This window comes from Zootoca vivipara, chromosome 11 (assembly GCF_963506605.1).
Source record: "Zootoca vivipara chromosome 11, rZooViv1.1, whole genome shotgun sequence".
Lineage (NCBI taxonomy): Eukaryota > Metazoa > Chordata > Lepidosauria > Squamata > Lacertidae > Zootoca > Zootoca vivipara.
Window position 1 is genome coordinate 40,358,876 of NC_083286.1, and position 27,933 is coordinate 40,386,808.

Below are 27,933 nucleotides of genomic sequence, written 5' to 3' on the forward strand. Positions count from 1 at the left end.
GGTTTGTGTACTCAAACACAATGGGTAGGGGGTGAGACACAGTTTGCACGCCCCTGATGCAGAGCTATGTAGAGGCTAGGAGTCTCAGGAAAAGAATGTAACTCTCATGAGCCACATCTTTAAGGTAAAACAGATAATGAGACATGACAAATTAGTATGCACACAAATTGATTATAGAACACAATCTCATATAATAGATATGTGTGGGTTTTATAGCTTCTTTCATTTCAGCTTGCAATTCAGCTCCTAGATGAATTGTTTTAAGCTTTACCTTATATGAATACCCATGGGGTGGGGAATTAAGCTTAATTCTACCCCACTTGAGCGCTTGTTAATATGTTCCAGATAGCATCTATCACTGTAATAGTATATTCTCTCTGTTAATTATGAATCAACTCATTATAAGAACAATGCCATTTTATGTATCCATGTAATGAATGTGTAACAGAACTCAAAGAAGACAATTGTAAGCTACTTAGACAAGCAACTATATAAGGCAAAGTGCTGTGATGAATTTTGCTCTGTTTTGAGTTAGCATCTTATAAAAACTTGTTCGTTGTGCTTATAAGCAATGTTGAACTCTGATACATATGAAAAAGGCATATGTAGCTTGATATAGAGCTACACTGTTGCATTACATCATTTCCAAATAATAATCTAAAACTATACTAAAGCTCCTACATTGTCAGAGACATGCTCTCAATCGGCAAAGCCATCCTTTAATGCACACACATAGGTAAGGTAAAGGGACCCCTGACCATTAGGTCCAGTCGTGACCGGCTGTGTGGCCAGCATGACAAAGCCGCTTCTGGCGAACCAGAGCAGCACACGGAAACGCTGTTTACCTTCCCACTGTAGCGGTACCTATTTGCACTTTGATGTGATTTCGAACTGCTAGGTGGGCAGGAGCTGGGACCGAGCAACGGGAGCTCACCCCATCACAGGGATTCGAACTGCCGACCTTCTGATCAGCAAGCCCTAGGCTCTGTTGTTTAACCCACAGCGCCACCCATGTCCCTCAATGCACACACATAGTGCATAGCAAATTCCCTCCTCTGTAAATTCTTCTATTATGGTATCATAAATGGTTGAGACTTTGAGTGTTATCTGCACAGCTGAGATTCTTTGTTTGGTGCTGATCTCAGTCTGGGCATGATGATGGAAGCTGTCTTGACCCCACAGTCACTATATTTAACAGCATCAGCAACAGCAACAACAGCTTCAAAGAGAATTGGTGAACTAGAATTTATCAGAAAACAATGGTTTTGCTCATTTAGACCTTAAGACCATGGGTTAAAGCCAGTGTTAGTTCTGCTCAGAACAGACTTCTTGAAGTTGATGGACATGACTAACACAGGCCCATACATTTCAGTGGAGAGCAGAACTTAGTTGTATACAACCACATGAATTTCTTTCCCACTGCAAATGTTAAATTAACAAAAACAAAAGGAGGTAAGTTGTGTTGCCATTCTAAACCATTGCTGGTTTTAGCTGTGTACCACCTCCAGTTTTGCCAGTTTCCTTTGCCTCTGACCTCTGTCACACAAGCAACATAGCTGCCAAGTATCCCGTATCCGCCGGGAAAACCCCTTTTTTCTTACCGTTTCCCGGCGGTCTCCCATTTGGTGGAAAATCCCAGTATTTTCCCTTTAATTGGCTTCTGCCCAGCGGCCATTTTTCTGGTGCCGCTTTGCCCTTCTATGGGCACCAGAAAATGGCGGCGCCGGCGCCGGAAGTCGCTTCCGCGCATGACCGGAAGTTGCGTGACGCGACTTCCGGTGGCGCTTTGCCCTTCTATGGGCATCAGAAAATGGTGGCGCCGGCACCGGAAGTCGCTTTTACGTGTTTCCAGTCATGCGCGGAAGCGATTTCCGGCACCGGCGCCGCCATTTTCTGGTGCCCATAGAAGGGCAAAGCGCCACCGGAAGTTGCGTCACGCAACTTCCAGTCATGCGCGCGCTGCCGATCCCGGATCTTTACGACCCGGACTTGGCAGCTATGACAAGCAATCAGATCAGCCCTCAACTGAATGGCTTTGTTTTGTAGCAGAATAGCACAACTCCCAACTCTGGAATCTATTATGATTCAGTTTGTAAAACCACCACAACTGGGATAGGGTTCGTGTCATTGAACTCCATATGCTGAGTTCCTTGGAAGAAAGGGTAGATATTAATGTGACAGGCAAATCAATAAATATTATGTAAAGAACCATGACATTCAAAAAAAGAGTCACGAATATAAAATATGCAGGTAGAGTCCAGTGTTTCACATATTAATACACCTTCTCTCTTTTTTCTTTTTACAGGTAAGTACTCCATTCTTCTTCTTTAAGCTGACAGAAAATATATTACTTGCCTGAATTGTAACAAATGGTACAAAAGAAAGCAAGCTTTTGTGAACAGGAAGATGGCGTTGCCTCCTCACGTAAGGATTTCAGAACAGCTTCAGGATGCCCTTGTTTATTTTTGAAGGTTGGTAACAGAAAGGGACCCCTATTTTGACAGGATTTGTTAAATATAAATATAACATATAGTTGACGTTTGTGAAAGATTAACTTGTGCCTGTTGACTGCCTGTATGGAAAAGTACTGTTGCTGAGTCCTCTGTAAAAAGACCAGCCAGGTTATTAGTTATAATTGTAGACACGCCAGGGGTGGTGTGGTGTTCTATTGTTCAAATGGGATGAAGGAGAAAAATGGTTTGGGGACGTAGTGTTAACTGCATAGTGAAGAAGACCCTGGCCTTGGAAACTTTTTAACACTTATTTTGTTGGTGATCTTACCCCATAAATGCACATGTGCGTGCACATGTACACCCCCACCCACCCCCAATAATTCCAAACATTGGATTGGCTCTAGAATCCATTTTCCTGCAGTGGAACTCTGCTAACTGGACATTTCCATGGGCTGAGGAAGATTTTGGTGATTTCTCCTTCCCCTTGCAGCCCCTTAACCACCAACCCCTCAAAATATGCACCAAATGATTGGTGACATGCACCCCAGGACAGTGTGGGAGGTGGTGTCTTCAGAGGGCAGAGGAAATGGATAAAAATCACTTTCCCCCTCCCTCTATTGGAAAGCTCCATTTGGTCCATCCCCCCCCCCCCCCCGGGAAAGGAATAAGCCTTTCCAAGAACAGTCTTTCCATTTGTGGAAAAGTCTACTGAATACGACTTGTAGAAGCTGTCTTGCACACATTTAACTTGCATGATTTCAACTATTGGCTGGTTTAAATCTCTTAAGTTAAATGTGGAACCAGTGCACAGAGAGGACCTTGCTTGGGACGCAAGGCAGGGAGCTTAAAAGCTCTTTTTTTGCTGGATTTTCCTGGAACAAAAAAGGTTTTAAGCTTTCTGCCTTGCTTCCCAAGCTAGGCCCTCGCCTCTCGCCGGGGTGTGAGATGCTCCTGCAAGAACTCGAACTAGAGTATTCGTGTTTTTATGTATACGCAGAGCCCCTGGAACCGAATCCCCACGTAAGTTGTGATTGTACTGTATTTTACTGCCACAGCACATTGAGTTGATGCTGTCAGTCAAACGAAAGACCTCTCTCTCCTCCAGAGTCAGGAGGCAATTCATTCTCTACCTAATAATAAAAATAATGATGGTAATACTATAAAAGACCTAACATAAAAAGACCTAGCTGTGCGTGTGCATGCAAATATTGATGTCTGTCACTGTGTGAGTATCTCTCTCTTTTTTTACCCTTGGCTCATTATGAGTCTTGATTGGCAAGTGTTATGTGACTAAGGACTTTGTGCCTGCTGGGATAAATTTTAAGGAGCTGCGTGATGCTGATCAAAACAGAGAAAAGCGGGTTTGCTACAAGGGGAAGGATTATAAAGATTGTGCACTGTTCCAGCACAAAGTTTCAAACAATTGTAACTAGATGTTAATAGAGGATTCGGCACTGCCAATGAAGAGAGCAGCCAGCTCCCTAGTGTCTCCTCTGTACTCCACCATCAATCCCTCTGATAACATAATCAAGCAGTGAGCGCCACAAGAATTGTAGCCAAAACACGGCCACTGAGAAGCAGGAGCACATCAGCATGCTTGTGGCTGGGGGGAGGGGGGGCTTCATTTAATCTAACTACAATATTTATAGCCCATCCTGTATTCAAAGATCTCAGGGAAAGGGACAATGAAGCTCCTTAAGCATCACATTCCATGTTCATAAAAAAAGCAGATTAAAATCAATTTCAGGCCATCATTGAACTGCAGCGGTGACCTAATCCAGCTGAATATTATTCACTCCCCAAAGGCTCAGCTAAATAGCCAGGTTTTTATCTGGTTCTAAAGATGGAGCATTGTAAGTGCCGGCCAAATTTCTAGGAGGGGGGGAGTTGCATAGGTGGGGTGCTCTCAGGGAGAAAGCCAAAACATCTGGAAGGCTGATTTAGTGATATGACTTACGGTACCTGTTGTACTAAGACAGGTACCCCCAATCTCGGCCCTCCAGATGTTTTGGGACTACAACTCCCATCATCCCTGACCACTGGTCCTGTTAGCCAGGGATGATGGGAGTTGTAGTCCCAAAACATCTGGAGGGCTGAGATTGGGGATACCTGTACTAAGAGCTAGTTGAGACTGTAGATTGTAATGTTAAGGGCTGATTTTTCAGGTCAGCAATCTGGTTCCCTATATACTTTTATGCTTGTAAGAGATAAAAGGAAAACATTGGTTCTTGGGTGTGATGTGCAGAATGAGCCTACAGAGGGCATTGCAATCCTTTTGATGTTGTGTAATCCAGCATTCTATAGTGAAGTGGGCAGTATTTTTCCATATGTTTCACAGAATAATTAAGTTTGCTATACCCTGTTAATACGCATAAGCAATAGAAGTACACATTATGTATCAGTGAGGCAGCTGAGAATTGGCTTGTGTTTATGGGGACGAGACATGCTGCAGATCCAGGTCTTGTTCGTGTAGTCTGGAACACAATTCATAGGAGTCATATTTGCTCCCTATTAAGATCTAAATGTCCTCAGGGTCTTTAGTGGGGGTGAGGGTATCTCCCAACCTAGGTTTTTCTAGATCAGGCATCCCCAAACTGCAGCCCTCCAGGTGTTTTGGCCTACAACTCCCAGGATCCCTAGCTAACAGGACCAGTAGTTGGGGAAGATGGGAATTGTAGTCCAAAACATCTGGAGGGCCGAAGTTTGGGGATGCGTGTTCTAGATCAGTGTTTCTCAACCTTTTTTGGGCCACGGCACACTTGTTCCGTGAAAAAAATCACAAGGCACACCACCATTAAAAAAGTTACAAAATTTAACTCTGTGCCGCCCTATATTATAATTATGACTGTAAGAAACACTTGCCAAATATTGCTTTCCGGTGTGTTAGTGCTGTGCATTGGCGGGCGCCAGGCTCGTTTGCACTGAGCTTTGGGAAAGAGGAGGAGAAATATTGCTTTCCGGCGGGTCAGTGCCAATGCAAAATCGCCCTTCTCGTCGCCGCACGTCGCGGCACACCAGCCAGCGTCTCGCGGCACACTAGTGTACCGCGGAACAGTGGTTGAGAAACGCTGTTCTAGATGGTATTACACACACACACACACACACACACACACACACGTAGTAAAAGAATATTCCAAGGCAAAAACTGTAAAATAAAATGTTACTTGCTAAATATTACATTCCATTCAGTACCATAGCAGGCTGCCAAACTGATTTAAGTGTATATTTACATATAATTGAATATCCTGAACAATCTTGTAAAAATAGAATTATGAATTGGAATTTTTGGAAGTGTCTTCAATTAAGAAGATGGGGAAAGAACATTGAAAATTAGAGATTTAAAGCAGACCTTAATACCTGAAAACCCAAGACGATACTAATAAAATTAGTGGACAAAAAGCAGAGCCAAGAATAAATCACAAAAACCTTGGCTATTGTGGAGTCACAGTATACACCAAATACATTGCAATCAGAAATGTCAGAAGTTGACTTTGTTGATGTAATATACAAAGCCACATCTAATGACACTTCTAATTCAACTTCCCATCATAAAGAAAACCAAAATGAAGATACTGATCTAATAAGTTCTATTACAAAAACTTTTTCTAGAAAAACAAAAAACCTCAGAAGAAAGAAACAAAAGTTTTCTGACAATACTGATTTTATTCTATGAACTGCCCTGAGACCCCCAGGTATAGGGCAGTATATAAATTCTAATAATAGTAATAATAGTAATAATAAATATTGCACGAAAAAAGACATAGATTTTTAAAAACATTGTGAAGAAAGAGATAAGCCCATGAGTTCCTTCCTCCTTTGCACATTAATTATTTGTTTCCAGGGTTTCTAAAACTATAGTTTCCCATTGTGATGAAAATAAGAAATGGTGGCTTACGCTCTCATTACAGTTTTAGCTTGTAAACCAGAATCAAGCTATGGTTTGCAATCCTGTTTTTTTAGTCAAAGCACGGTTTCCCCGTTTGGTCATAATGGACAGCTGTTGTTTAAGGGACTATGCAAATCGTTGAATTAAGTTACAAGGAAGGAGAGGAAAGGGGAATGTATAAGAACAGTGCTTATTCTAAGTCTGATAAATCATGGTTTATTAGGCTACAATCACTGCATTCAAACTGGGCCTTTATCTAGACTTTTTACCTGTAACTTTTTAAAGGCATTTATTTATTTATTTATTTTATTCTCTCCCACCCACCACAAAAATTCAGTAGCTTGTATTATCATTTCGATTTGTTTGCTGCCAGCAGAGAATTTTGTCCCAAGAAGGCAGTGGTTGGACCAATATTGCCAGTAAGCAAGGGTGTGCAACAAACAAGTAATGAGTAAGATTAACCACAGTTTGTCATACCATTTGACATTCTACAGTTGATTAAGCATAGCTTCTTTTGTGGCCGCACCAGATGCAGAGGGAGAAGCTTGCGGGCTCAGGAGAAAGCTAGGCTTGCCCCCATCACGATACACCAGAGTTTATTGTGATGTCAGAATGCAGCAAATGTGTCCATTGAAGGTTGTTCAAGATTAAGAAGGGTCCTCTTGGCTGATGTGACTGACTTCCAGGGAAGGTACCACTCTGAATATCACTTGATGTGTAGGGCTGGTGGAGATGCAGCTGGATTGGCTGCTCACATACCCACCCATACCGTGCAGAAATCCAGGTTGAACTTCCTGCACATTAGGTGATATGCTAATGCTCAGTCCTGCTTGGTCACTATCTCCCCTCCACCCCCATGGGTCAACATTGATGGGTAGGAGGGACTGTGCAACTGTCAAGCTCCTGACATAATTATGACATCAGATGATTCACAGGTATGTGGCCCATCTGTCAAAGTTGGCCCATGACATGCAGGGAAATCTGGCCTCCTTGGCAGAAAAGGTTCCCTAACTGTTTTATCAGCCCTGAGTGCTCACTGGAAGGACAGATCGTGAAGCTGAGGCTCCAATACTTTGGCCACCTCATGAGAAGAGAAGACTCCCTGGAAAAGACCCTGATGTTGGGAAAGATGGAGGGCACAAGGAGAAGGGGACGACAGAGGACAAGATGGTTGGACAGTGTTCTCGAAGCTACGAACATGAGTTTGACCAAACTGTGGGAGGCAGTGGAAGACAGGAGTGCCTGGCGTGCTCTGGTCCATGGGGTCACGAAGAGTCGGACACGACTAAATGACTAAACAACAACAACAACAACAAAAACAAACTGTTTTATAGATCCTTAGAAGCATTAGGAGTTTAGTGGGGGAAGAGTGAATGACTTGGTTTTTTTATGAAACTAAGCATTATCCTGTTCACACGAAGTAAGTCCACTGCATTCATTGAGATTTACTCCCAGGCATTAGTGCTTCATTGCAACTTATTCTGACTCCCACCTTGAATCATTGTTTTTTTTCCAAACAATTACCATTTTAAGTCTCCCGTAGAATAGGCAAAGAAGACATCTTCTGCAATGCTAAAATGGGAAAAAAAGTCAAAGCTTAGTGAGATTCTTTGGGATAGATTTTTTTTTAAAAAAAAATTGATCCTTGAGGTGTAACTACACAACAACAGAAATCCACATGATGGCTTTGTGTACGTTTAACTGCAGTGTGATTTGCATTATGCTGTGGATTGGCTACGCATCATCAGGACAAAAAACAACATATACAACAGTACATTAAATCAGGGCTGAGGAACTTGAACTACAACATCCACCATGATAGGATCTGAACATCTGGGGGACCACAGGTTCTCTGACCTAATGGGCACTGGTTCCTCATCCCCAGACTAGCTCCTTATAAGTCAACTTTGTACTGCTAACAGCAGTGCAAAGAGAAGTGAAGTACAATACAGTGGAATAAATTGCTGCTGCTTGGAAAAGGCAAGGGGCTTCTAAAGTAGCTGGTCTATAGATCAGATTAATCTTTCCACGCTTAGAATTATGAAAGTCCAGTTTGCTCATTCCTCACAATACCTTCCCAAACATTTGCATGGCCAGATAATGTACAAATGTTTGTATAGCATTTAGGCAAGTACTCTCCCTCTTTATCAGCTATATTTCTGGACAACGTAAATTATTGATAGGCAAGCATCATCAACAGGTCCTTTATATGTAGTCATCTTCATCATTTTCTTGGGGTACAAAAACATCACATGTTGAAAGGCAGAGTAGAAGATGTACTAACTGAAGCTGTTAACAAAGAATTCACTTCTGATGAGGTTGCAGGCAATGTGATGCCATGTTGGTAGATCAGAACATTGGGTAAAGTTAGATTGAAGCACTGGAAATGTCTCTATAGTGACAGAAGTCTAGCTAACAAAATTGTACTAGTAGTTTTATTGGTACAGGGCGAAAGACTCAGATCCCAACATCCAGTCCTTGAGAGGCACTTTGGTTCTGGCATTCGTTCAAGTGTGATGGGGAAACTGTTGTTTTGGAATTAGTTATTATCTGTTGTTGTCTTGAATGGTCTGCTTTTTTATGACGATGTTTATTTTAGTTGCAGCATTTTATTGTTTTTAGTCTTGGAAGCCGCTTAGCATTTCCACAGGGAGAAAAATTGTGGAGTAAAAAAATGACATATCTGGTCAAAGCATTTCTATAATTCTTGTCATAGATTTAGGCTGCCATCGTATAGACACTTGGGAGTATGTCTCCCTGAACCGAGTAGACAGCACTTTTAGACATTTGCCTCAAAATTATCTGTCTTCTGGGGAATTGTTCACCTGGGCTATATTCAAAATTAACAATTTAACAATCCTTTTTTCCTGTCACTAACCTTCCTGTTAACTAGATAGTGGATGGAGGATTAGTAATAGGAGAAAAGGATGTCAAGCCATCATTTGTTAATTCTGAACACAGCCCAGATGAGTAATGTGTAAAAACATGCATACATATTTTGTTTCCATCCATATCCATGGTATCCTAAATTAAGAAGTAAAACCATGGAAGCTGATATTGCATGAAGGAAAGAAAGGGACAGCGTGTATACTTTAAAATGAGACAGCCAGTCTCCACAGAGAATGCAAATTAAATTTTCAACAGTTGATACACCATGTGCCACAAAAACTATATACATTAACAATAGGTGGTGCTGGCCTAGCATTTCTAAAATGTCTTTATTTTGCCTATTCAGTGAGAAGCATTTGTGCTACAATCCAGATATTATTCTAAACTTAGCAGCAACAGCTGATATTCACACATTATATTCACCTAGGAAAATGAATAAACACAATTGTTCTGCTATGGAGCTCCAGCAATATGCTGCCCATGTATTTTAATGGGTAACATTATATACAATGGCAGCAATGGGTTGAAATCGTTTTAACTTTTTCTCTTTGAAATGGCTCTGTTGTACAAGTCTGGTAGTTTTATGTGTGATACATACATCCATATCCCCCCCTTTTAAATGTAGTTACATTTTAAAATGATTTTTGTAATTTAAGAAAGAGTCCATAATACTTGCTAGATAATTAAAAATCATAATCATTAAAGCAACTTCTCCACTAAAGAAATGAAGAAGAAACCGTGGGCACCAACAATCTTAAAACAGTCCTATTTACAATCCAGAAAATGCAAAATGCATGCACAAAACACCCAAGACAAAAACGATTCCTCCTCAGGTCACATAATTCAATGAAAACCTTGATTTCTTACATAAAATCGCTGTCCAGAGGGACCATAGCAAAGCGAAAGGGGGAGAAAAAGAAACCGCACATTTGCAGTATAAAAAGTTACAGAATAGCAGCAAGACGTTATGAGATATTCTCAGACTGGAAACGAAGCAGATGTGAATAGTGCAGAAAGTGGGATTGTGTGTGACTGCTCCAATAGCATCAGCAGTTCAAATCATCATGAATAGGCAGTGAAAAGGGTGTCTGGGTGGGCCCCTTCCCGTTTACTGTTAAGTGTAGAAGGCAAAATGGCAAATGCATGGAATCAAGCATATTCATTGCAGGACTAGATTGGCCCTTTTTGCTATTCAGAGCATGCAGATCATTTGCTCAGCCAGGTCACCAAGGTCTCTGCATGACTGTATTTAAGCCTATTTTGGCACAAGCAATATGCTTCTCTTCTGTGGAAGTGAGGCCCTCCTAGTCGCCTGCCTTTTTTGATGGGGGAGGGGGTCGACCAGCAGGAATGGGTGTGTAGCAACAGGGATAGTATTAATCTCGCATGGGACACGGGTGGCACTGTGGTCTAAACCACTGAACCTCTTGGGCCTGCTGACTGGAAGGTCAGTGGTTCGAATCCCTGCAATGGAGTGAGCTCCCGTTGCTCGGTCCCAGCTCCTGCCAACCTAGCAGTTTGAAAGCATGCCAGTGCAAGTAGATAAATAGGGACTGCTGTGGCAGGAAGGTAAACGGTATTTCTGTGCACTCTGGTTTCCATCACGGTGTTCCATTGTGCCAGAAGCAGCTTAGTCGTGCTGGCCACATGACCCAGAAAACTGCCTGTGGACAAACGCCAGCTCCCTCAGCCTGAAAGGGAGATGAGCGCTGCAACCCCATAGTTGCCTTTGACTGGAAATAACTGTCCAGGGGTCCTTTAGCTTTAGGTAAGGGTAAAGATACCCCTGACCGCTAGGTCCAGTTGTGGACAACTCTGGGGTTGCACACTCATCTCGCTCTATAGGCCGAGGGAGCCGGTGTTTGTCCGTAGACAGCTTCCGGGTCATGTGGCCAGCACGACTAAGCTGCTTCTGGCAAACCAGAGCAGCGCACGGAAACGCTGCTTACCTTCCCGCCGGAGCGGTATCTATTTATCTACTTGACGTGCTTTCGAACTGCTAGGTGGGCAGGAGCAGGGACCAAGCAACGGGAGCTCACCCCGTCGCGGGGATTCGAACTGCCGACCTTCTGATCGGCAAGACCTAGGCCCTGTGGTTTAGACCAGAGCGCCACCCGCATCCCTCCTTTACCTTTACCTTTAGTATTTACCACCTCAGAGTTGAGTTGTGGTCACCTCAGAAGGGATTGGATCGATTTTTAACAAGACCACTCTTCTCGACGCTCAAATTTCAAGGTAATTTGGCACCATCTCTACTTGCTTTACTTGGGAACTTGTAGTTATGGGACTGGCCTGGCAAGAAGAGCTCTGCTGGATTAGTCCAAAAGCCCATCTAGTCCAGCACCCTGTTTCTCACAGCGGCCAGCTGGATGCACATGGGAAGCCCACTAGCAGGACAGAAGCACAACAGCACTGCCCCACTGCTGCCCCCCAGCAATTGGCATGTTGTCTTTGGTCATGGAGGTCACATTTTGCCATCATGGCTAATAGACATGGACAGCTTTATCCTCCATGGATTTGTCAAATTCCTTTTTAACGTTACCTAGGTTAATGGCCATCAACACATCATGTGGAAGCCTCCATGTTAAAGTAAGCAAAAGCAAGCAGCTTGATGCAGATTTAAAATAGTTCAATTGCTTGAACATCTCTTCAGAAGATGCCTCAGAGGCACAGCCATTGTTCCCTTTTGCCAGACAGTGTTACCCAGTTGGGGACTTAATTCAATAAAAGCCCTGAAGACCCAAGTTCACATTCTCTGTACAGATGTTCCATCACAAAGAGCCCCGTATCCTGTTGCTATTAGGCTTAACAGTTCTTTGCTAACCAAACAGGAACATTGGCTCATGATCCTGCTCAGATACCCATTGGCATTGCTAAGCAGTGGTGAATCTGTATGTCCACTTTCTCTCGAGGTGACTTTGAGCATCTGTGTCTATTATCACGAGCAAATGCTGAGCATTACTATGTAGGCGACCCTGAAATTGTGTGCTGAAATGATTGTGGAGAAAGACACACACGTTATATATTGTTTGGGGAATAATATGACAAATGCATCGGAGCCATGTACAGCTATGAGGAAGCAAGCTGCAAGTAAAAACGTATTTTATTTTTTCCACTGTTGAGTGAATACTTAGGATTGATTTATAGTAATAATAATAATTAATAATAATAATAATAATTTATTATTTATACCCCGCCCATCTGGCTGGATTTATAAGACCTTTTTTTTTAAGAAGAAGCAGCTGAAGAAGAAGCTAACTTCAAGTCAGATTAGCTTTTTTATTTTCCTTTATCTTTGGGGCAATGTGGTTAGTTTTCCTAAAATAAAGGCTGGTCACATCCATGTTAATTTTCCAGCCTGACGTATGTGCAGCTGGAGAGGATCTTTTTTATTATTATTCTTCCAGTTTTTGGACAACTGACACAAACGTTTGGCACCTCTCTTGTCCTGTTAGTTCAGTGCTGTCGCCTCCTGCCCCCAACAACTTTCCAAAGCAGCTCCCATTGGAACATAAGCAGACTGTTGAATCAGACTAGCTAAAGGTCAACCTAGCCTGTTTCCCGCAGTGACCAATCAGATGCTTATGGGTAGCCCACAGGCAGGGCAGGGAGACAATAGCTCTCCACCACTCTTGCTTTCCAGCAACTGGTATATAAAGTGATATGTTGCCTCTGAACCTGGAGGTTCTGCTGAGCCTTTATTCATTTATTTCTAAGGGGCATGCATAAATATTAAAACGCGTACAGTGGATACGATAAAATCAATAATAAAAACAGCTTCCTTTAAAATGTCTGGTGAAATGGAAGAGTCTTGAGCCTCTGAAATTCAACAGGGACACATTATTTCCCACCAGCCTGCTGGGACTAAGGTTCTAATAATTCAGGCCTGCAGGGCTTGCTCTTGTGTATGGGAAAGCTCCTTATATTCACTATAGCTGTCAAAATTGAGAAGAGGCTCCACGCAGCAGGTGCCTGTAGCAGCTTTTCCAGCCACTGGCTGGGATAGACTTTGTACAATGTGGAGCCTTATTCACAGGCTCCAGTGTCCACTACCGGTAGGCATTTGCTATAGTCTTGCATTTTAAAATCTATCTAGGCATCTTTCTTTTAGTTTTCTGGCTGCTGAGTTGTACCCATGCAATGCCTTGTTGTTGTTGTTTTACTATAAATATTAACTTCTGAGTTTACGTATAATGTGAGATAACTGTATCATTTGTTTTCAGCATATGTAGACATGTTGCAGAGAGCTACAGTTGGCCCCAACTCCCTGCCCAGTTTGTGTTGCGTGCATGTCACAGGGGAAATATATGCCACCCTTTCACACATTAATATGGTGAAGCCAGAAGCCAGATAGATGAGCTTACTTCTCCAGAAATGTGAAGCAGCCCTAATATATCATCTGCAGTTTTACTGGTCCCCATAGCTTTCACATGTAGATGGACTGAGCTGAATTTTCAAAAGGGATCTGAAGAAGAGATTTGCAAGAAAAAGCACCAATGAATTTGAATAAGTGATTTCTCTTTCACTGGGGGTGGGGGGGAAGAGGAGGTAGAGCGTCATCTGAGTATAAATAGTCCATCTTGGCCACCTATTGCTGCACTGTAATTGCAGGGAGCGAGTTTCTAGAGGCTGCATTTGCAGCAGAGCAAGCTGTTCTCAATGTCTGTTGGAAGTGGGGGTGTGGAACTAAGCTCCCGGGAAGCTTTCCATTTTTATCGGTTCAACCCGATTGCAACTCGACTCTGAATAAATGCAAGCCCCTGCCTGTCCATCGGGGTGAACGCAGCAGCTGGAGAGACCAGGACCTTTTACCTTCCAGGCAGCCAGAGCACAAAGCTACACCTGAGCTGCCCACTGGAGTTGAATCCATTTCCCCCGATTTCCCAGGAATGTGTCCATTTTGCCTTTAGCTTTCCTCTACAGCTTGTACCTGGATAAAATGAGTTTGCCATCCAGCTGTGAGCACCTGACTCTGGAGAAGGTGGCCAGGTTTCGAAGTGCCTTCATTCACGGATCACCCTATGCTATTAACAAGCCAATTGATATTAAACAGCAAAGGAGACGGTAACTTGGAGTTTTTTCCTGTTATTTTTTTTTAAGCAAAATGACACACACCCCTTCCTCCTTTTCAGATTACTGCTTTTGTGATCTTTAGTTCCAGGGGGAAGGGGGGGGTGTGTATTTGTGAAGAGAGGCATTGTAGCTGCCTCTACCGCATATATTCCTTGATTACTTTTAAAAGCTGGAATTGAAAGTGTTATGTGGTTTGAGAAAACAGCAAAAAAATAATAATGCAGTTCTGCTCAAAGTAAATAAAAGGATAGGTGCAATCTGGCCATCAGGTATGTGTTACTGCTTTGAATGGGGTTTATGCATCAGTAATAGGAAAAGAGTGGTAGTCAAATGTAATAACTGGTCATTGCTCTCACTCATTGTGCTCACGCGTCAGCTTTTTTAATGTGTATTTTTAAAGTAAAAGGAGCATTGCCAGGAACCTAGGAGCTGCACAACTAATTCACGATGCCCCAAGAAGGCTAATTCTGAAATAGAAGAGACTCTTAAAAGTTCTTTATGATGAATCATTGTTACTACTGCTACTAGCGGTATTGTTATCACTGTTGTTGGTGCACAAGGCACTTTTCAGTTATGTTAGTAGCATAGGCAGGTCCTAGCTGCCAACAGCCTTGCAATATAAGTCAGACTGTGATGCATGCCTTGTTCAAAGGGACAATGGAAGCAGGAGAGTTCCCAAAGTTGGGTCCACCTGTAGCTATTGTTTCTTGGCCCAGAAATATAAAAAATGAAGTCTCCTGTCAAGCAGAAGAATGAGGCAGAAGATGCAAGTCTAAATCAATGAGTCCAATGTTTAGCATAGTTAGGAAAGCTGTTCTTTGTGCTTTGTGCTGTTCTTGGGTCTTAGGAATATGCCCCACTGAACTCAGGGGCACTTTTATAAGACCCGTGTAGCCTGGTGAGAAGCCCCTGCCCTTCCTGGAAATGGCAATAAGTTAGGAAATGCACACGTTTGCAACCCTGTAGCATGCTTTTTCGTTATGCATCGTCTTCCTGTCGTGTGCTTTGCACCTTGCAAATTGTCTATAGGACAAGGGCACTCCTTCCCAACATCACTGCTGAATTCATTTCAATTTTGGGAGTAGGTTTACCTTGTTTCCTTTTTAGAAAACCAAACCAGGCATGCTCCCTTCTTTGGAGTTTTAATTTCAAGGCAGGGATGAAGAACCCCAGCCATTACAGCCAATAGCCAGGGATAATGGGAGTTGTAGTCTAGCAACTGCGGGTTTAAGGTGTGCTTTAAGCTGTGTACTCCTCAAAACGAGTTCATGGAGAAACACTTTTGCAAAGAGGCCACGGGAACCTGCAAGGTGTTCTACAGGGGTTTTCAGGCTACAGTTTTCAGCAGCTCCAACCAGGATGGCTAATGGACAGGGATAGCATGAGTAGTAGTCCAACAATATGTCAAGATTGGCTACCCCTCCTGTTAGGGATTTTGTAGGTAGGTTTGTGCAGTGTCAAAAAGAAAAACTGTAGGAGAGCCATGCAGGATCAGACCGAAGGTCTGTCTAGTCCAGGCATCCCCAAACTTCGGCCCTCCAGGTGTTTTGGACTACAGTTCCCAACATCCCTGACCACTGGTCCTGTTAGCTAGGGATCATGGGAGTTGTAGGTGAAAACATCTGGAGGGCCACAGTTTGGGGGTGCCTGGTCTAGTCCAACACTCTTCTAATTTCCAACGGTGCCTTGCTAGGGGCTTCCAGTAACCATAGAAGCAAGGCATGTTAACCTCCCTTAGCCCCATCTTCTCTTCAAACACCGAGGTTCCGGCTAGCTATCAATGACCAGTGTGGTGTGGTTGTTAGAGTGTCGGGCTAGGACCTTTGAGACCAGAGTTCAAATCCCTGCTCAGTCATGAAGCTCAGTGGAGCCAGTTCCATTTCTCAGCCGAACCTACCTCACAGGGTTGTTGTGAGGATAAATAGGAGTCATCAAATCATAGAATTGCTGGAAGGGACCACAGGGGTCATCTAGTCCAACCCCCTGCTGTGCAGGGATTATTATTTTTTTGCCCAATGTGGGGCTTGAACCCACAACCCTGAGATTAAGAGTCTCATGCTGTACTGAGCTATGGAGAGTGGAGAGAACCATGTTCACCGCCTTTAGCTCCTTGGGGGAAAGGTGGGATAGAAATGTTAATAATAATTACCCGGTAAAATAATACTTGATAATAAAAATGTCCATTGGTAGACGTAACCTCCATGATTTTTTTTCTAATCCCTCTATTAAGCCATCTAAACCAGTGACTGCCATTAATGGTAATGAATTCTCTAAGCTGGCTATGTGTTGTTTGAAATAGTGCCTCCTTTTGTCCCGTTTGTTTGTTTAAAATTTTATATACTGCATTCTCTGCCAAAGACATGCTGCTCAAAGGCACCATACAACATAGCAGAATCAAATGCAATAAAAACATCCCAAAGACACAATAAAAATAGAAGTCAGCCAGCATAAAGCACAGCTAAAAAAATCCCAGCAGAGGGAAACCACTTTTGAACACCATTAACTGGCCCAAAATGTATTCTGGAAGAGCTATATACTAGTATTCTGGCATTTAGTACCCAGCTGGGCTTCCCTTGGCAAAGTGTACCATGATGATAGGTGCCACCAGGAAGAAGGCATGGCTCCAAATCCTTGCAGTTGTTACTTCTGGAATCTGGGACAGAGCACTGCTCTGAACCCACTGTTGTTCTATTCCATTGAGTGTCCCTGACTTCTATGATTATATGAAAGGGAAGACAAATTATTTCTCTTCATGCTTTCCATATCATTCATAGTTGTACAAACGTAATTGCAGAAACATAGGTAAAGGACCCCTGGACAGTTAAGTCCAGTCAAAGGCGACTATGGGGTTGTGGCGCTCATCTCATCTGCATATAGATCACTTTATTTTGCTCAGAAATCTTTTCCCGCTCTACATTTTGTTTTTATGGACATAGGATAGCCAGAACCATTCACAGTATTCCAGATGTAGACCTGCAGTTTATATAATGGCATTAAGGATATGACTGACAGTAAGAGTTCTTCAGCCCCTTTCCAAATAATTTCTAACGCTGAATTTACCTTTTCAGCTGTTACCGCACAATGGTTGCATTTGAATGTAACAGTGAACTACTGCACCATACTAGGGATTACGATCATCATGATGATGATGATGATTTATTGAATCTATATACCGCCCTATACCCAGGGGTCTCAGGGTGGCTGACATTTTCGCTCTGAAGGCTGTGTTCACCCTTTGCCACCCTGTGTGCCAGTGGCGGTATGGCCAAAAGTGGGTGTGGTCACCCCAGACCTTTGCTTGTGTGTATGTACACAACTGCACACAACCACACAGACCCTCCTCGAGGCTTGTATGTGTCACAGAAAGCCATAGTTTCGTGTTACACAAAAATCAAGTCACTGTTGATGTTTTCAGGGAACGATCTACTATGACCTTCAAGGTTCTTTTTGTGGGTTGTCACAACCAATGTAGACCTCTTCTATGGCATGATGGTGGTGGAATAGGAATAGGTTCATTTCAGCAACCTTGACGAAATGCAGGTGTTGTGCACCATCAAATTAGCTTTTCTTACTTTAAAAAGAGTAAAATTCCCCAGAAAGCCAGCAGAGGAACAGGACAGGCCTTTCTGGGGTGAAAGGAGGTGGCAAAATTAGCATTCAAAATGGCAGCTGGGTCTGATACTGAGAAGGGAGGCAGCAGGAATGAGATCAGTGACAGAGAAAGTGGGAGGAACAGAGTGGAACCGGAACTCGTAGCAAGGAAGATATTCTGTTCAGTTGTAATTACCCGCTGGTAGCTGTAGAGCTGGCATTCTTCATTTGGTTCATATCATCTGCTTTGGCTTTCTTTCATGACCTCAGTTGTCCGTGGCTATGAAGAAACAGCACTCAGGCCCTTGCCAAGCCTATTCATTGCTTAGGAATGTTTTGTGATAAGGCCAGTCCCTGTTGAAATATAGTTCAAAATGCTTTGGCCTCAAGAGTTCTACCCAAGTATTCTGTTGAGGTTTTTTAAAAAGTTGCATAAAGTGGAAGCTCCTCAAAACAGGGGTTCCATGAATATAAGGAGTGATCAGAAATCTGGATTGACACCCCAGAAGGATTTCAGTGTAGTATTTCAAAAATTGCCACTGTTCCTGTTTGATGTGTCCAGATCTGACAACTTCAAGATTTTAGGGTGTATTAAGATATTAGATTTTCTGTCTTAGAATTGTAGAGTTGGAAGAAACCCCTAGGGTCCTCTAGTCCAAGCCCGTGCAGTGCAGGAATCTCAACTAAAGTATCCATAACAGATGGCCATCCAACCTCTACTTAAAAAGCTCCAAGGAAGGAAAGTCCACCGCCTCCCAAAGGAATCCATTCCATGTCAAACAGCTCTTATCATCAGAAAGTTCTTCCTGATGTTGAGTTGCAATCTCCTTTCTTGTAACATGAAGCCAGTGGTTTGGGTCCTACCCTCTGGAGCAGGAGAAGGCAAGCTGGCTCCATCTTCCAGGTGGCAGCCCTTTAACTACAGTATTTTAAGATGGCCATCACATCTCTTCTAAGTCTCCTCTTATCCTGGCTAAACATTCCTAATTCTTTCAACCATTCATCATAAGGCTGGGTTTTAAACCCTTAATCATCTTGGTTTCCCTCCTCTGCACTTGTTCCAGCTTTTCAATATCCTTCTTAATTTGTGACGCCCAGAACGGGACACAGTATTCCAAGTGTGGTCTGACCAAGGCAGAATAGAGTGGTACTATTACTTGATTTAGATGCTATACCTCTGCTGATGCAGGTTAGAATAGTGTTAGCTTTTTTTGTTTCTGTATTTCACTGTTGACTCATGTTAAGCTTGTGGTCTACTAAGACCCCTAGATCCTTTTCACATGTACTGGTGGCAAGCCCCCCCCCCCGCCCCCTGCCGCCCCCCATCCTATATCTGTGCAGCTGGTTCTTCCTGCCTAAGTGCAGAACCTTGCATTTGCCCCTGTTGAAATTCATTTTGTTAGTTTGGGCCCAGTTCTCCAATCTGTTAAGGTCATCTTGAATACCAGTTCTGTCTTCTGTGACATTGACTACCCTTTGAAATTTGCCCTCCTCCGCATTAAAACAATTAATGCAGATAAATGAAAATGCAGTTGCATTAGCAACCTGTATATTATGAACATCATTTTTAGTCCAGCGTCATGCTACAACTTGTCCTTCCTCTCATTATTGTTGAAATAGCAAGTCATACTACTTTTTTAAAAAAACCACTCTCAGTAGGTTGGGTGGTGGTGGACCTGTGTAAATACTGCCCAAGTTGAGGCAAAATTGGTCAGGGCTAGTTCAAGTTTATTTCACATAGTTGTTTATTTCTTTGACCTCTGATGGGAGCGCATTCTACAGGGCGGGCGCCACTACCAAGAAGGCCCTCTGCCTGGTTCCCTGTAACTTCACTTCTTGTAGTGAGGGAACTGCCAGAAGGCCCTCGGTGCAGGTCCTCAGTGCCCGGGTTCAACGGTGGGGGTGGAGACACTCCTTCAGGTATACAGGACCTGGCAAAGTGTCCTCTGATGGATCACCCCCCCTCCCCAGGTCTGTGAGCTCACCAATGGGCTTGCATGATTGTGGTGACAGGCAGCAGCAGCTTCTACTCAGGGCTGAACCCAGGTGCTACTGGCATTTTAAATTCCCATTTCACAGGGAGGGGGCAGAGCACATGGCAGTAGAGCCTTGGCAACCGACTAAGGCTTGCACGCTGATGATGCCAGCATGTGGACAGAGTGTCACAGCCACATTTCAGACTAAGTGGCCTGAAAAGGCTTGAGCATGAAGAGCAGCCTTTTATTTTTTTATTCCATTTTAAAATGTGAAAGTGCTGCCGAATAACAGCAGACTTTCAGAGAAAAGGCCCTGGATACAGTCAGCATTATTTCATGCCATCAGTCTGCTCATTGTCTTGCTCAAATGGTAGCTATGGAAATGAATCAACGGTAAATGGCCTATCGGTTGGGAGCTAGGACCCAAACTATGGTGTGTCTATTAGCTGTGCCTTAGTGCCTCTAAAAATAGAAAGAGATAACAAATGGGGCCCAACATACTTCCAGCATGTGCGTGAGCTTGTACATCATGTTCTGAGAAATAAAAATTTAAAAATGGAAGCTCTCAATGACATCAATACAGTTGATTAGAAACAGATTGGGGGAGTTTGTGTTATTCCAACACAAGTGCCCTGCTTTCCCCCCCAAAATCCCTCTTAGTGTATTAGCTGCAGGGGTGGAGATTTCATATCTTCTCTTGACAGCTATACCGCCTTGTCATTACCAGCTTTCTTTAGGGAATTTAGGAAATAATAATAATAATGGTAATAATTTTTATTATTTGTACCCCACCCATCTGACTAGGTTGCCCCAGGCACTCTGGGAGGCTTCCTATATAAAAACATAAACAAACATTTAAAAAACATCTCTTTGTAGCCCCCTTGCACTAAACAGGACTGGTCCTACTGTTAGGCAGAGTGAGGCAGCCATCTCAGGCAACTGATTTTGATTGTCACAAAAGGGCAGCAAATGTTCCATTATTTAGCTTATTATCATTGCATTTTTACAGCCGGAGGAAGACAAGTCACTCGTGGGATTTTTCTGCCTCAGGTACAAAAATAACTTTGACTTGCTTGGGAGGGAGAACCATTTGCTGCTGTGCCTCAGGCAGCAAAATGCCTTGAGCCATCCTCGAATGCTGAAGATACAACTCTTTACCCTGGTTTTTGATGCCTCAGGTGTATATTTTTAGGACCCAGTGTGTTTTTCTTGCAGTGATCGCAAAAGAAGAAGAAGAAGTTCATTATTTTCGAGAAATTAACAAAATATCTTGACATGCATCATCAAAGTCATCATGACCAGTTTATTTATATGTCGCTTTTCCGCGTAAAAGGGGGAAAGAAATCATGCTCAAAGTGTCTTAAGACAAGGAGAACAGCAATACACCCCAAAGTCAACAACCACAAAGATCGTTTCAGAATAATGGGACTACTAAAGCAGCAACATACAAAACTGCAACATACCAAATAACAGTATCTCGATACTGTAAATGCAACAACATTATACCTCCTGGCAGTAAAAAAAATAGCAAGTTAGAAGGAAAATGTTTTTGTTTTATGCCATTGAGAGCCAGTGTATATTATCTAGAGCGGAGCGGTTGTCCCATGTTGCACCATATAGCTATTTTTTTAAATTGAATACTTATTCCCCACTTTTAAAATTCAGTAACAGTCCCAAAGTGGGCAAGAATAATAATATATGTTCTCTCCATGTTAAACAGAATAATTCAAATCATAAAAGTAGGAGACTGAAATGGCTAAACATCTGAAAACACAGAGGAAACAGTTAAAACAACAAATTTAAACCACCCAGTTTTATAAGCTGTTGGGTCATTCTGTAAAAAGGGCACTGCTTCTAATACTGAAGTGTTTGGGCAAACAGAAAGCTCATACCGGTGACTAAAGCTTAATAACGAGGGTGCTTGATGAATCTTCTCAAGAGGAACATGTCACCTAGGAAAGGCCATTTCCTTGCTGCTGCTCCGAAGATGGAAGCCCTCAGAGGAGGTAAAAGGTAAAGGACCCCTGGGCAGATATGTCCAGTCAAAGGCAATTATGGGGTTGCGGTGCTCATCTCGCTTTCAGGCCGAGGGAGCTGGCGTTTGTCCACAGAGAGCTTTCCAGGTCATGTGGCCAGCATGACTAAACCGCTACTGACACGTGGAGGACCATGACAAGTGCCAGAGCACATGGAAACGCCGTTTACCTTCCTGCCACAGTGGTACCTATTTATCTACTTGCACTTCGTACTTTCGAACTGCTAGGTTGGCAGGAGCTGGGACAGAGCAATGGGAGCTCACCCCGTCGTGGAGATTCGAACTGCCAACCTTCTGATCGGCAAGCCCAAGAGGCTCCATGGTTATACCACAGCACCACCCACATCAGAGGAGGAGGTGTGAAGAAAATCTCAATTCTGACACAGATTTGTGTGGAAAAAGCCATATGTGTCTTCATCTTCTAATCACACCTGGGCCTTGTCAGAATTAACCCAGCCATGTTGGAAATGTCTACCCATGAGCAGCTCCTATGTTTAAATTGCTCATAGCATGTTGACTGATTGCATGGGACTTTCCCATGAAGATCGTACCTTGAAATGACAGTTCAGCGAGGGAAAAGCCCTGCGATTGACCCTTTCCCATTTCATTGGGTTGTTGAAACATGATGCCTGAGTGATGCAGGAGCTTCTCACAGAAAAACAACTCCCACACAGCTAGCACAACATTTAAAAGGCCCTATTGTTAGAACAGGTTGTATGATTATGTACCACACATTCAGCAACCAAACAGTAAGGAAGCAGCAGCAACAATACTATGCTTCCAAGGGTAATGTGGGCCTCTGAGTTTTATAGCCAAGCCATATCCCTTCCTTTAGTTGTTGTGAAGGCGGAATCTTCTGTGTGGTAAATGTGGCACAGCTGAACCACTGCAGCCTGCTTGTCTTTCAGATGAATTACCCTAGTTTCTACTTACTTCGGAATGGGGGCTCCACTCCATGAGCTTTAGATAGGGCTGCCTAAGGTGGCCACTTCTGCATAGGCATAGAAGTGGAAATGCAACGCATAAAAAGGAGCAAGAGGTGATAGGTTTGCGTATAAACTGAGGCTGGATCCTGATAAGATGGAGATTCTTCACATGGGTGGTTCCTGGGTCTGGGAATTAGGTGTAAACCCTGCTCTTGGAGGGCTTGCACTCCCGCCTGAAGGAGCCGGCTCACAGTCCGAATTGTACTCTTGGGTTCCAACTTGCCACTGCAGTCTCAAGTGGCTTCCGTGACCAGGAGTATGTATGCCCAGCTTAGACTGGTTCACCAGCCACGGGTATTCCTTGGCCTCAGTTGTCCAAGCTTTGGTGACCTCTCGCCTGGATTGCTGTAATGTGGCATGTGGGGCTGCTGCTAGTGTAGAATGTGACTTCTAGTTTGCTTGAACAGTTGGATGCAGCTCAGTGGGACCATGAGTCACTGTCCTGGCTGCCAGAGAGGTACTGGGCCCAGGTCAAGTTATTACTTCAACTTAGGTCTTGTTTTCGGCATGCAGGGCTTAAGATAGCTTGGGATCCAAGTAGCTAGAGGAGTGCCTTCCCTGTGATTATCAGGGAAGGCATTGTTGGTAGAGACACCACTGGGAGTTGCCCATTTGGTGGAGACTCATGGCAGGACCTTCTCAGTGGTGGTCCCCTATTTGTGGAACGTCCTCCCTAGGGAGGTGCATCTGTCTCCCTCATTATTAACATTTAGGAAAAACTTAAAAACATTTCTGCTTATTCAGGCAATTATGGTAATGAATTGAAAGTTGGAAGTTCTGTCTCTGGCAGCCCTGAAACTATTGGTTTGAGAGTTTTTAGGGTTTTTTAGCTGTTTTTAGAAGGTTCTTTTTAACTATTTAAGTTTCTAATTGTGTTGCCTTAGTATTGCTATGTTTGCCACCTGGGGCTCCTTTGGAGGAGGACACAATGTATATATTTAATAAATAAATTTATGAATATCCAAATTTCTATTTAGAGATGCAGTATGTCTCCAAATGCCCATTGCAGAGAACCACAAGTAGCAAGGATGCTACGGGTTTCAGGTCCTACTTTCAGGCTTCCCATATAGAAATCCAGTTGGCCTCTGTGAGAACAGGGCATTAGACCAGTTGGCCCTTTGGCCTGATCCAGTGAAGCTCTTCTTATGCATTTATGTCATAAAATATAAGAATGAAATTCCCCTTTCGAGGATCAATGAAGAAACTCATAGCTGCTGCAAGGTTAAAGTTTCTTAAACTATAGTTTCTTTCTGCACCCTTGTGTTTAAAGTGGTGATTTTTCCTTCGGTTGCTGGCATTTAGGGGGAAAAAAACCCCCAGTAGAATCATTTATTTTGGTATAAAGAGGAAATACCATTGAGTTTGGTTTTATTGCACGCACGGCAGTTTAATGTGTTGCCTGGGAACTCTTCTTGGATGAAAGATGGCATAGCAAAGAGACATTCAGCTCTTCCTGCTTGCGGTTCTTAGAAGCTTCTACGTCGCTTCATAAACTAGTGGTGGTGAGGATCCATGTAGCTTTGTTTCCCCTGTCTATTTTTAAAAAGCTACCTTTGGACTTCAGGCATGCTGGTTCTTGAAATACAATGTAAATCAATAAAAACAATTCCAAAAGCTGACTTGTTAACTTTCAAGATCCATACCCCAAGCATTTTTTCCCCTACCACCCCCTAGACCCCACCAACTTTTGACAGCAGTGGCAGTAATAAAAACTGCTGGGGTGAATGGAGAGTGCAGATTGCTCTCTTTCTCTCTGCCCACCCCCTCTTTCCTTCATCAGATGAGTCATTTGATGAGCTGGGAGGGGGCAATAAGTCTACATTTAATTTGATCACACCCACCATTGATAGGCAGCCACCAGAGTGTTGGCCAAAGGTTAGCAACCTTTGAACTGGCTGCTTGAGATGGCCCCTGCATGTGGTGCCACAGATACTATCTGACAGTTGAGGTGTGTGAAGCCAATATAAAGAAACTTAGGCAAAGTGTAGGTACTTATCAGATCCAGCTACTGAGAGTCTCTCAAAACTATTCTTCATTCAATACAAGGAAATTTATGTTAGGCCCCAGTTTGTAGTTCTGAGCAAACAAGAGCATCATAACTCTGGCATTAAAAACCAAACATATAAATCCTCTCCAAATTAACATGCAAATGTTATCTCGTTTACAAGCTTTCCTTCACTGAGAGTAATGGTCTGGAACCAAGGTCAGGTATATTTCAAACAACCTTTCTGTAAGTAATGTCATTCAAGAATTGCCCAAGAATTATAGGGATTTGCAGGTCCTTACCAGAACAGACCATTAGCTGTGCTAGTGAAAATAGTTGAGAGAGAAGTGAAATCTGACATTGCAATTGGTATATTATGTTGTTATGTTATTATTTTTATCATTAAATTAAATCAAAATGCCATTTCTCCTGGGACAGGTCTACCCCAATTCAATTGTTCAGCATCACTTCATTTTAGAGCTTGACTCTGCCTGAATCTTTATACTCAGAAGTAGGGAGGTTAAGAAATATCCCCCCCCCCTTAAGATTGAAATCCTATAGCACAAGTTGCCCTCTAATGTTGTTAAGACTATGACTCCCATCATCCCTGGCTAGGACTGATGGGGGTTGGAGTCTAACATCTTTGGGTGGACATAATGTTGCCTAATCCTGCTATAACAAACCTGGGAGTAAGCTCTCTATTGGAAGTGATGAGACTTACTGCTGAGTAGACATGCATACAATTGGACTGTTAGTGAGCATACATATCTGACATATCCTAACTTGAGCAGGATGGAAAGAAAGTTAAAGGACTGTTCCATTCACCCAGCATCTAACTGTTCAAGCAAACTAATACGTACAAATATAGATTTTTGCTGGTTGGCATATGCTTGAACCTGTTTTTGTTTTCATGGACACAAAGGCAACCCTGTTATTGCAGTTAAGTTCCTGCCTTCTTGCTGATAGTGTACATATTAATGAGATTTCCTAAATCCATGGTTTCTAGAGAAGTATACTGAGAAAGTACTGATTATTTCGAGAATGTAGATAGATGCTTGTCCCTTAAGAGGCCAATGTGTTTCTTTTCCATTTGAAGACAAATGCTCCATGAGATTTCCAAACACTGGATAATGCTTCCTAGCATGAGCACAGTAGCCACACCTGGAGAGATCCCCATAGGCTGCCCTAGAAATCTGTCTACCCACTTACTCCCAGCACACAGGTGCATGTGGCTCCCCGTTTGTGGAATGCTCTCCCCAGAGAGACATGGTGTCCAGTGTGATTTTCTTCCTAGTATGCATGTTTCAGACTACAGCCCAACATGATGCATTTGTTTTTTTCATTTGCTATTCTGAGAGTGGCTGTAATACCTATTGAATATTGATTGTGAAGAAATTAGTTGCAAATGACACGACATTTGGGAGGACCTGGGCAATATGGCGCCCTATGTGAGGCCAAAATTTGATGCCCTAGTGCCACCTTCCCAAAGGCAGGTAAGGGAGGCACTGGCTTTTGGGAAGGAGGTGTGAGGCTCTGGTGGGGTCCTAGAGCCCTCCTCCTCCCCAAAGCTGGGCAAGGGCTAACTAGGCTTTGGGAAGGAGGGACTCTTAAGACTCTGTCAGTGCCCCATGCCTCCTTCCCAAAATCCAGCACTTCCTAGGCTTTGAGAAGGAGGCAGAAAGGACCCCCTTTTGACCCCTATGCCCTGTGCAGAGAAACTGGTCATGCTGTCCTGAATCTGCCTCTGCGACATCTCCTTTCTTCTCAATGAGTGCTCTATTTTGCTTCCATTTTGGGAAATGCATATCTTCTTAAGGAAGAGAATTGTAAGCAGTTGGGAAGAAAGCTACTGCCTTATTAACCGTACACAGATAGTTTGCCATGCTTCTGTAACTTTAAAAGAAACCTATTGGGATACTAAACACTGGTTAAAATGCTTGTGGCAAACCAGTCTTTATGATGGTGCAAAAGCATTTTTCACATCATTTGAAAAATAATTTGAATTTTCATGGCATATCACCTTTTAATGTTCTTTTTACTGCGTCCTCTAGTGTCAAAGGGGCAATAAACAGGACTTGCAGGACAGTACAGCAAACAAAATAAAATGAATAATAAAAGGTTTAAACCCAGAATTTGTTATCAAAACACTGCTGTGTTACTGAGCTATAAAGTAAGTTTTTCATTCAGGGGATGTTGGATTAAATGAAGCCTCTTCTCAAAAAGAAAGAAAGAAAGAAAGAAAGAAAGAAAGAAAGAAAGAAAGAAAGAAAGAAAGAAAGAAAGAAAGAAAGAAAGAAACTACATAGATGCTTCAGCAAAGCATTTTCTGAAAGTCCCTTGAGCTTTGTGACTTTATGTCATTTCAATAAGGCATGTGCCAGGTCTTCTGGTTTTCGTTGATAAATTCAATTTTTACACCTTTTCCTCATGTTCTTTTCAGTACCAATAGTGCCTGCTTTGTGTAAACCAAGATAGCTGCTCTCCCACTGAGTGCTTTGTAATGCCTTATATTTGAGACCAAACCACATTAAAATTTAAGGAAGGTTTGATCCATAGAGATTCAATTCCACTTTGAAGGGATTAGTGCTTTTGGAGTTGAGAATCCTGTACTGAAAGTGGGCAGCAAGCCAATTCTACCTAATTTGATCCTATTTTTGTACTTTTTATTTTCCATCCTGGATTTCACCACCAAATACCCACCATGAACTTTCTAAACTAACCTAGCCTTCAGGTATGAATTGTGGGCAATGTTAATAAATTACCAGAAAGGAGCCTGTCGTTTTAGCCAGCCTTGCCCCTTACTACCTGAAATCGAGCAAAGCCTTGATAAATTACAAGATACATGAATGGCAAGCACAGAATAGTGTTGTCTATCTCCTTAACATCTCATTAATTCTCAATAGAAGCTAGGACAAATAACCATTAGCGAGGGTTATTGGATCTTAAGAATTAACCAACAAATAACTTGCAAAAAGTAAATAGTAAGAACCACCCACAGCGCAACAGATGTTGGCCACTAGATAAGCAATGCAATTGTGTGCTTATTACATCACCGTTATT

At 42.8% G+C, this 27,933-nt stretch overlaps 1 protein-coding gene across 14 annotated transcripts in view; it reads left to right on the top strand.

Annotated features, from left to right (window-relative positions):
• The window catches only part of PDE4D (phosphodiesterase 4D), a 636,676-nt gene that overhangs the window by 401,131 nt on the left and 207,612 nt on the right, over positions 1 to 27,933 (top strand). For 3 of the 14 annotated variants that reach the window (XM_060280280.1, XM_060280281.1, XM_060280279.1), the window contains exon 2: positions 2,306 to 2,471. The exons of 10 other annotated variants lie outside the window; for them this stretch is intronic. Coding sequence is in view for 1 of the 4 variants with exons in the window: in XM_035100837.2 (XP_034956728.1) it covers positions 14,168 to 14,292 (125 nt within the window). In the remaining 3 variants the exon portion in view is untranslated. Of the gene's footprint in view, positions 1 to 2,305; positions 2,472 to 11,288; positions 14,293 to 27,933 lie in introns of those variants that run through there. One more of the 14 variants, XM_035100837.2, reaches the window with a different exon arrangement.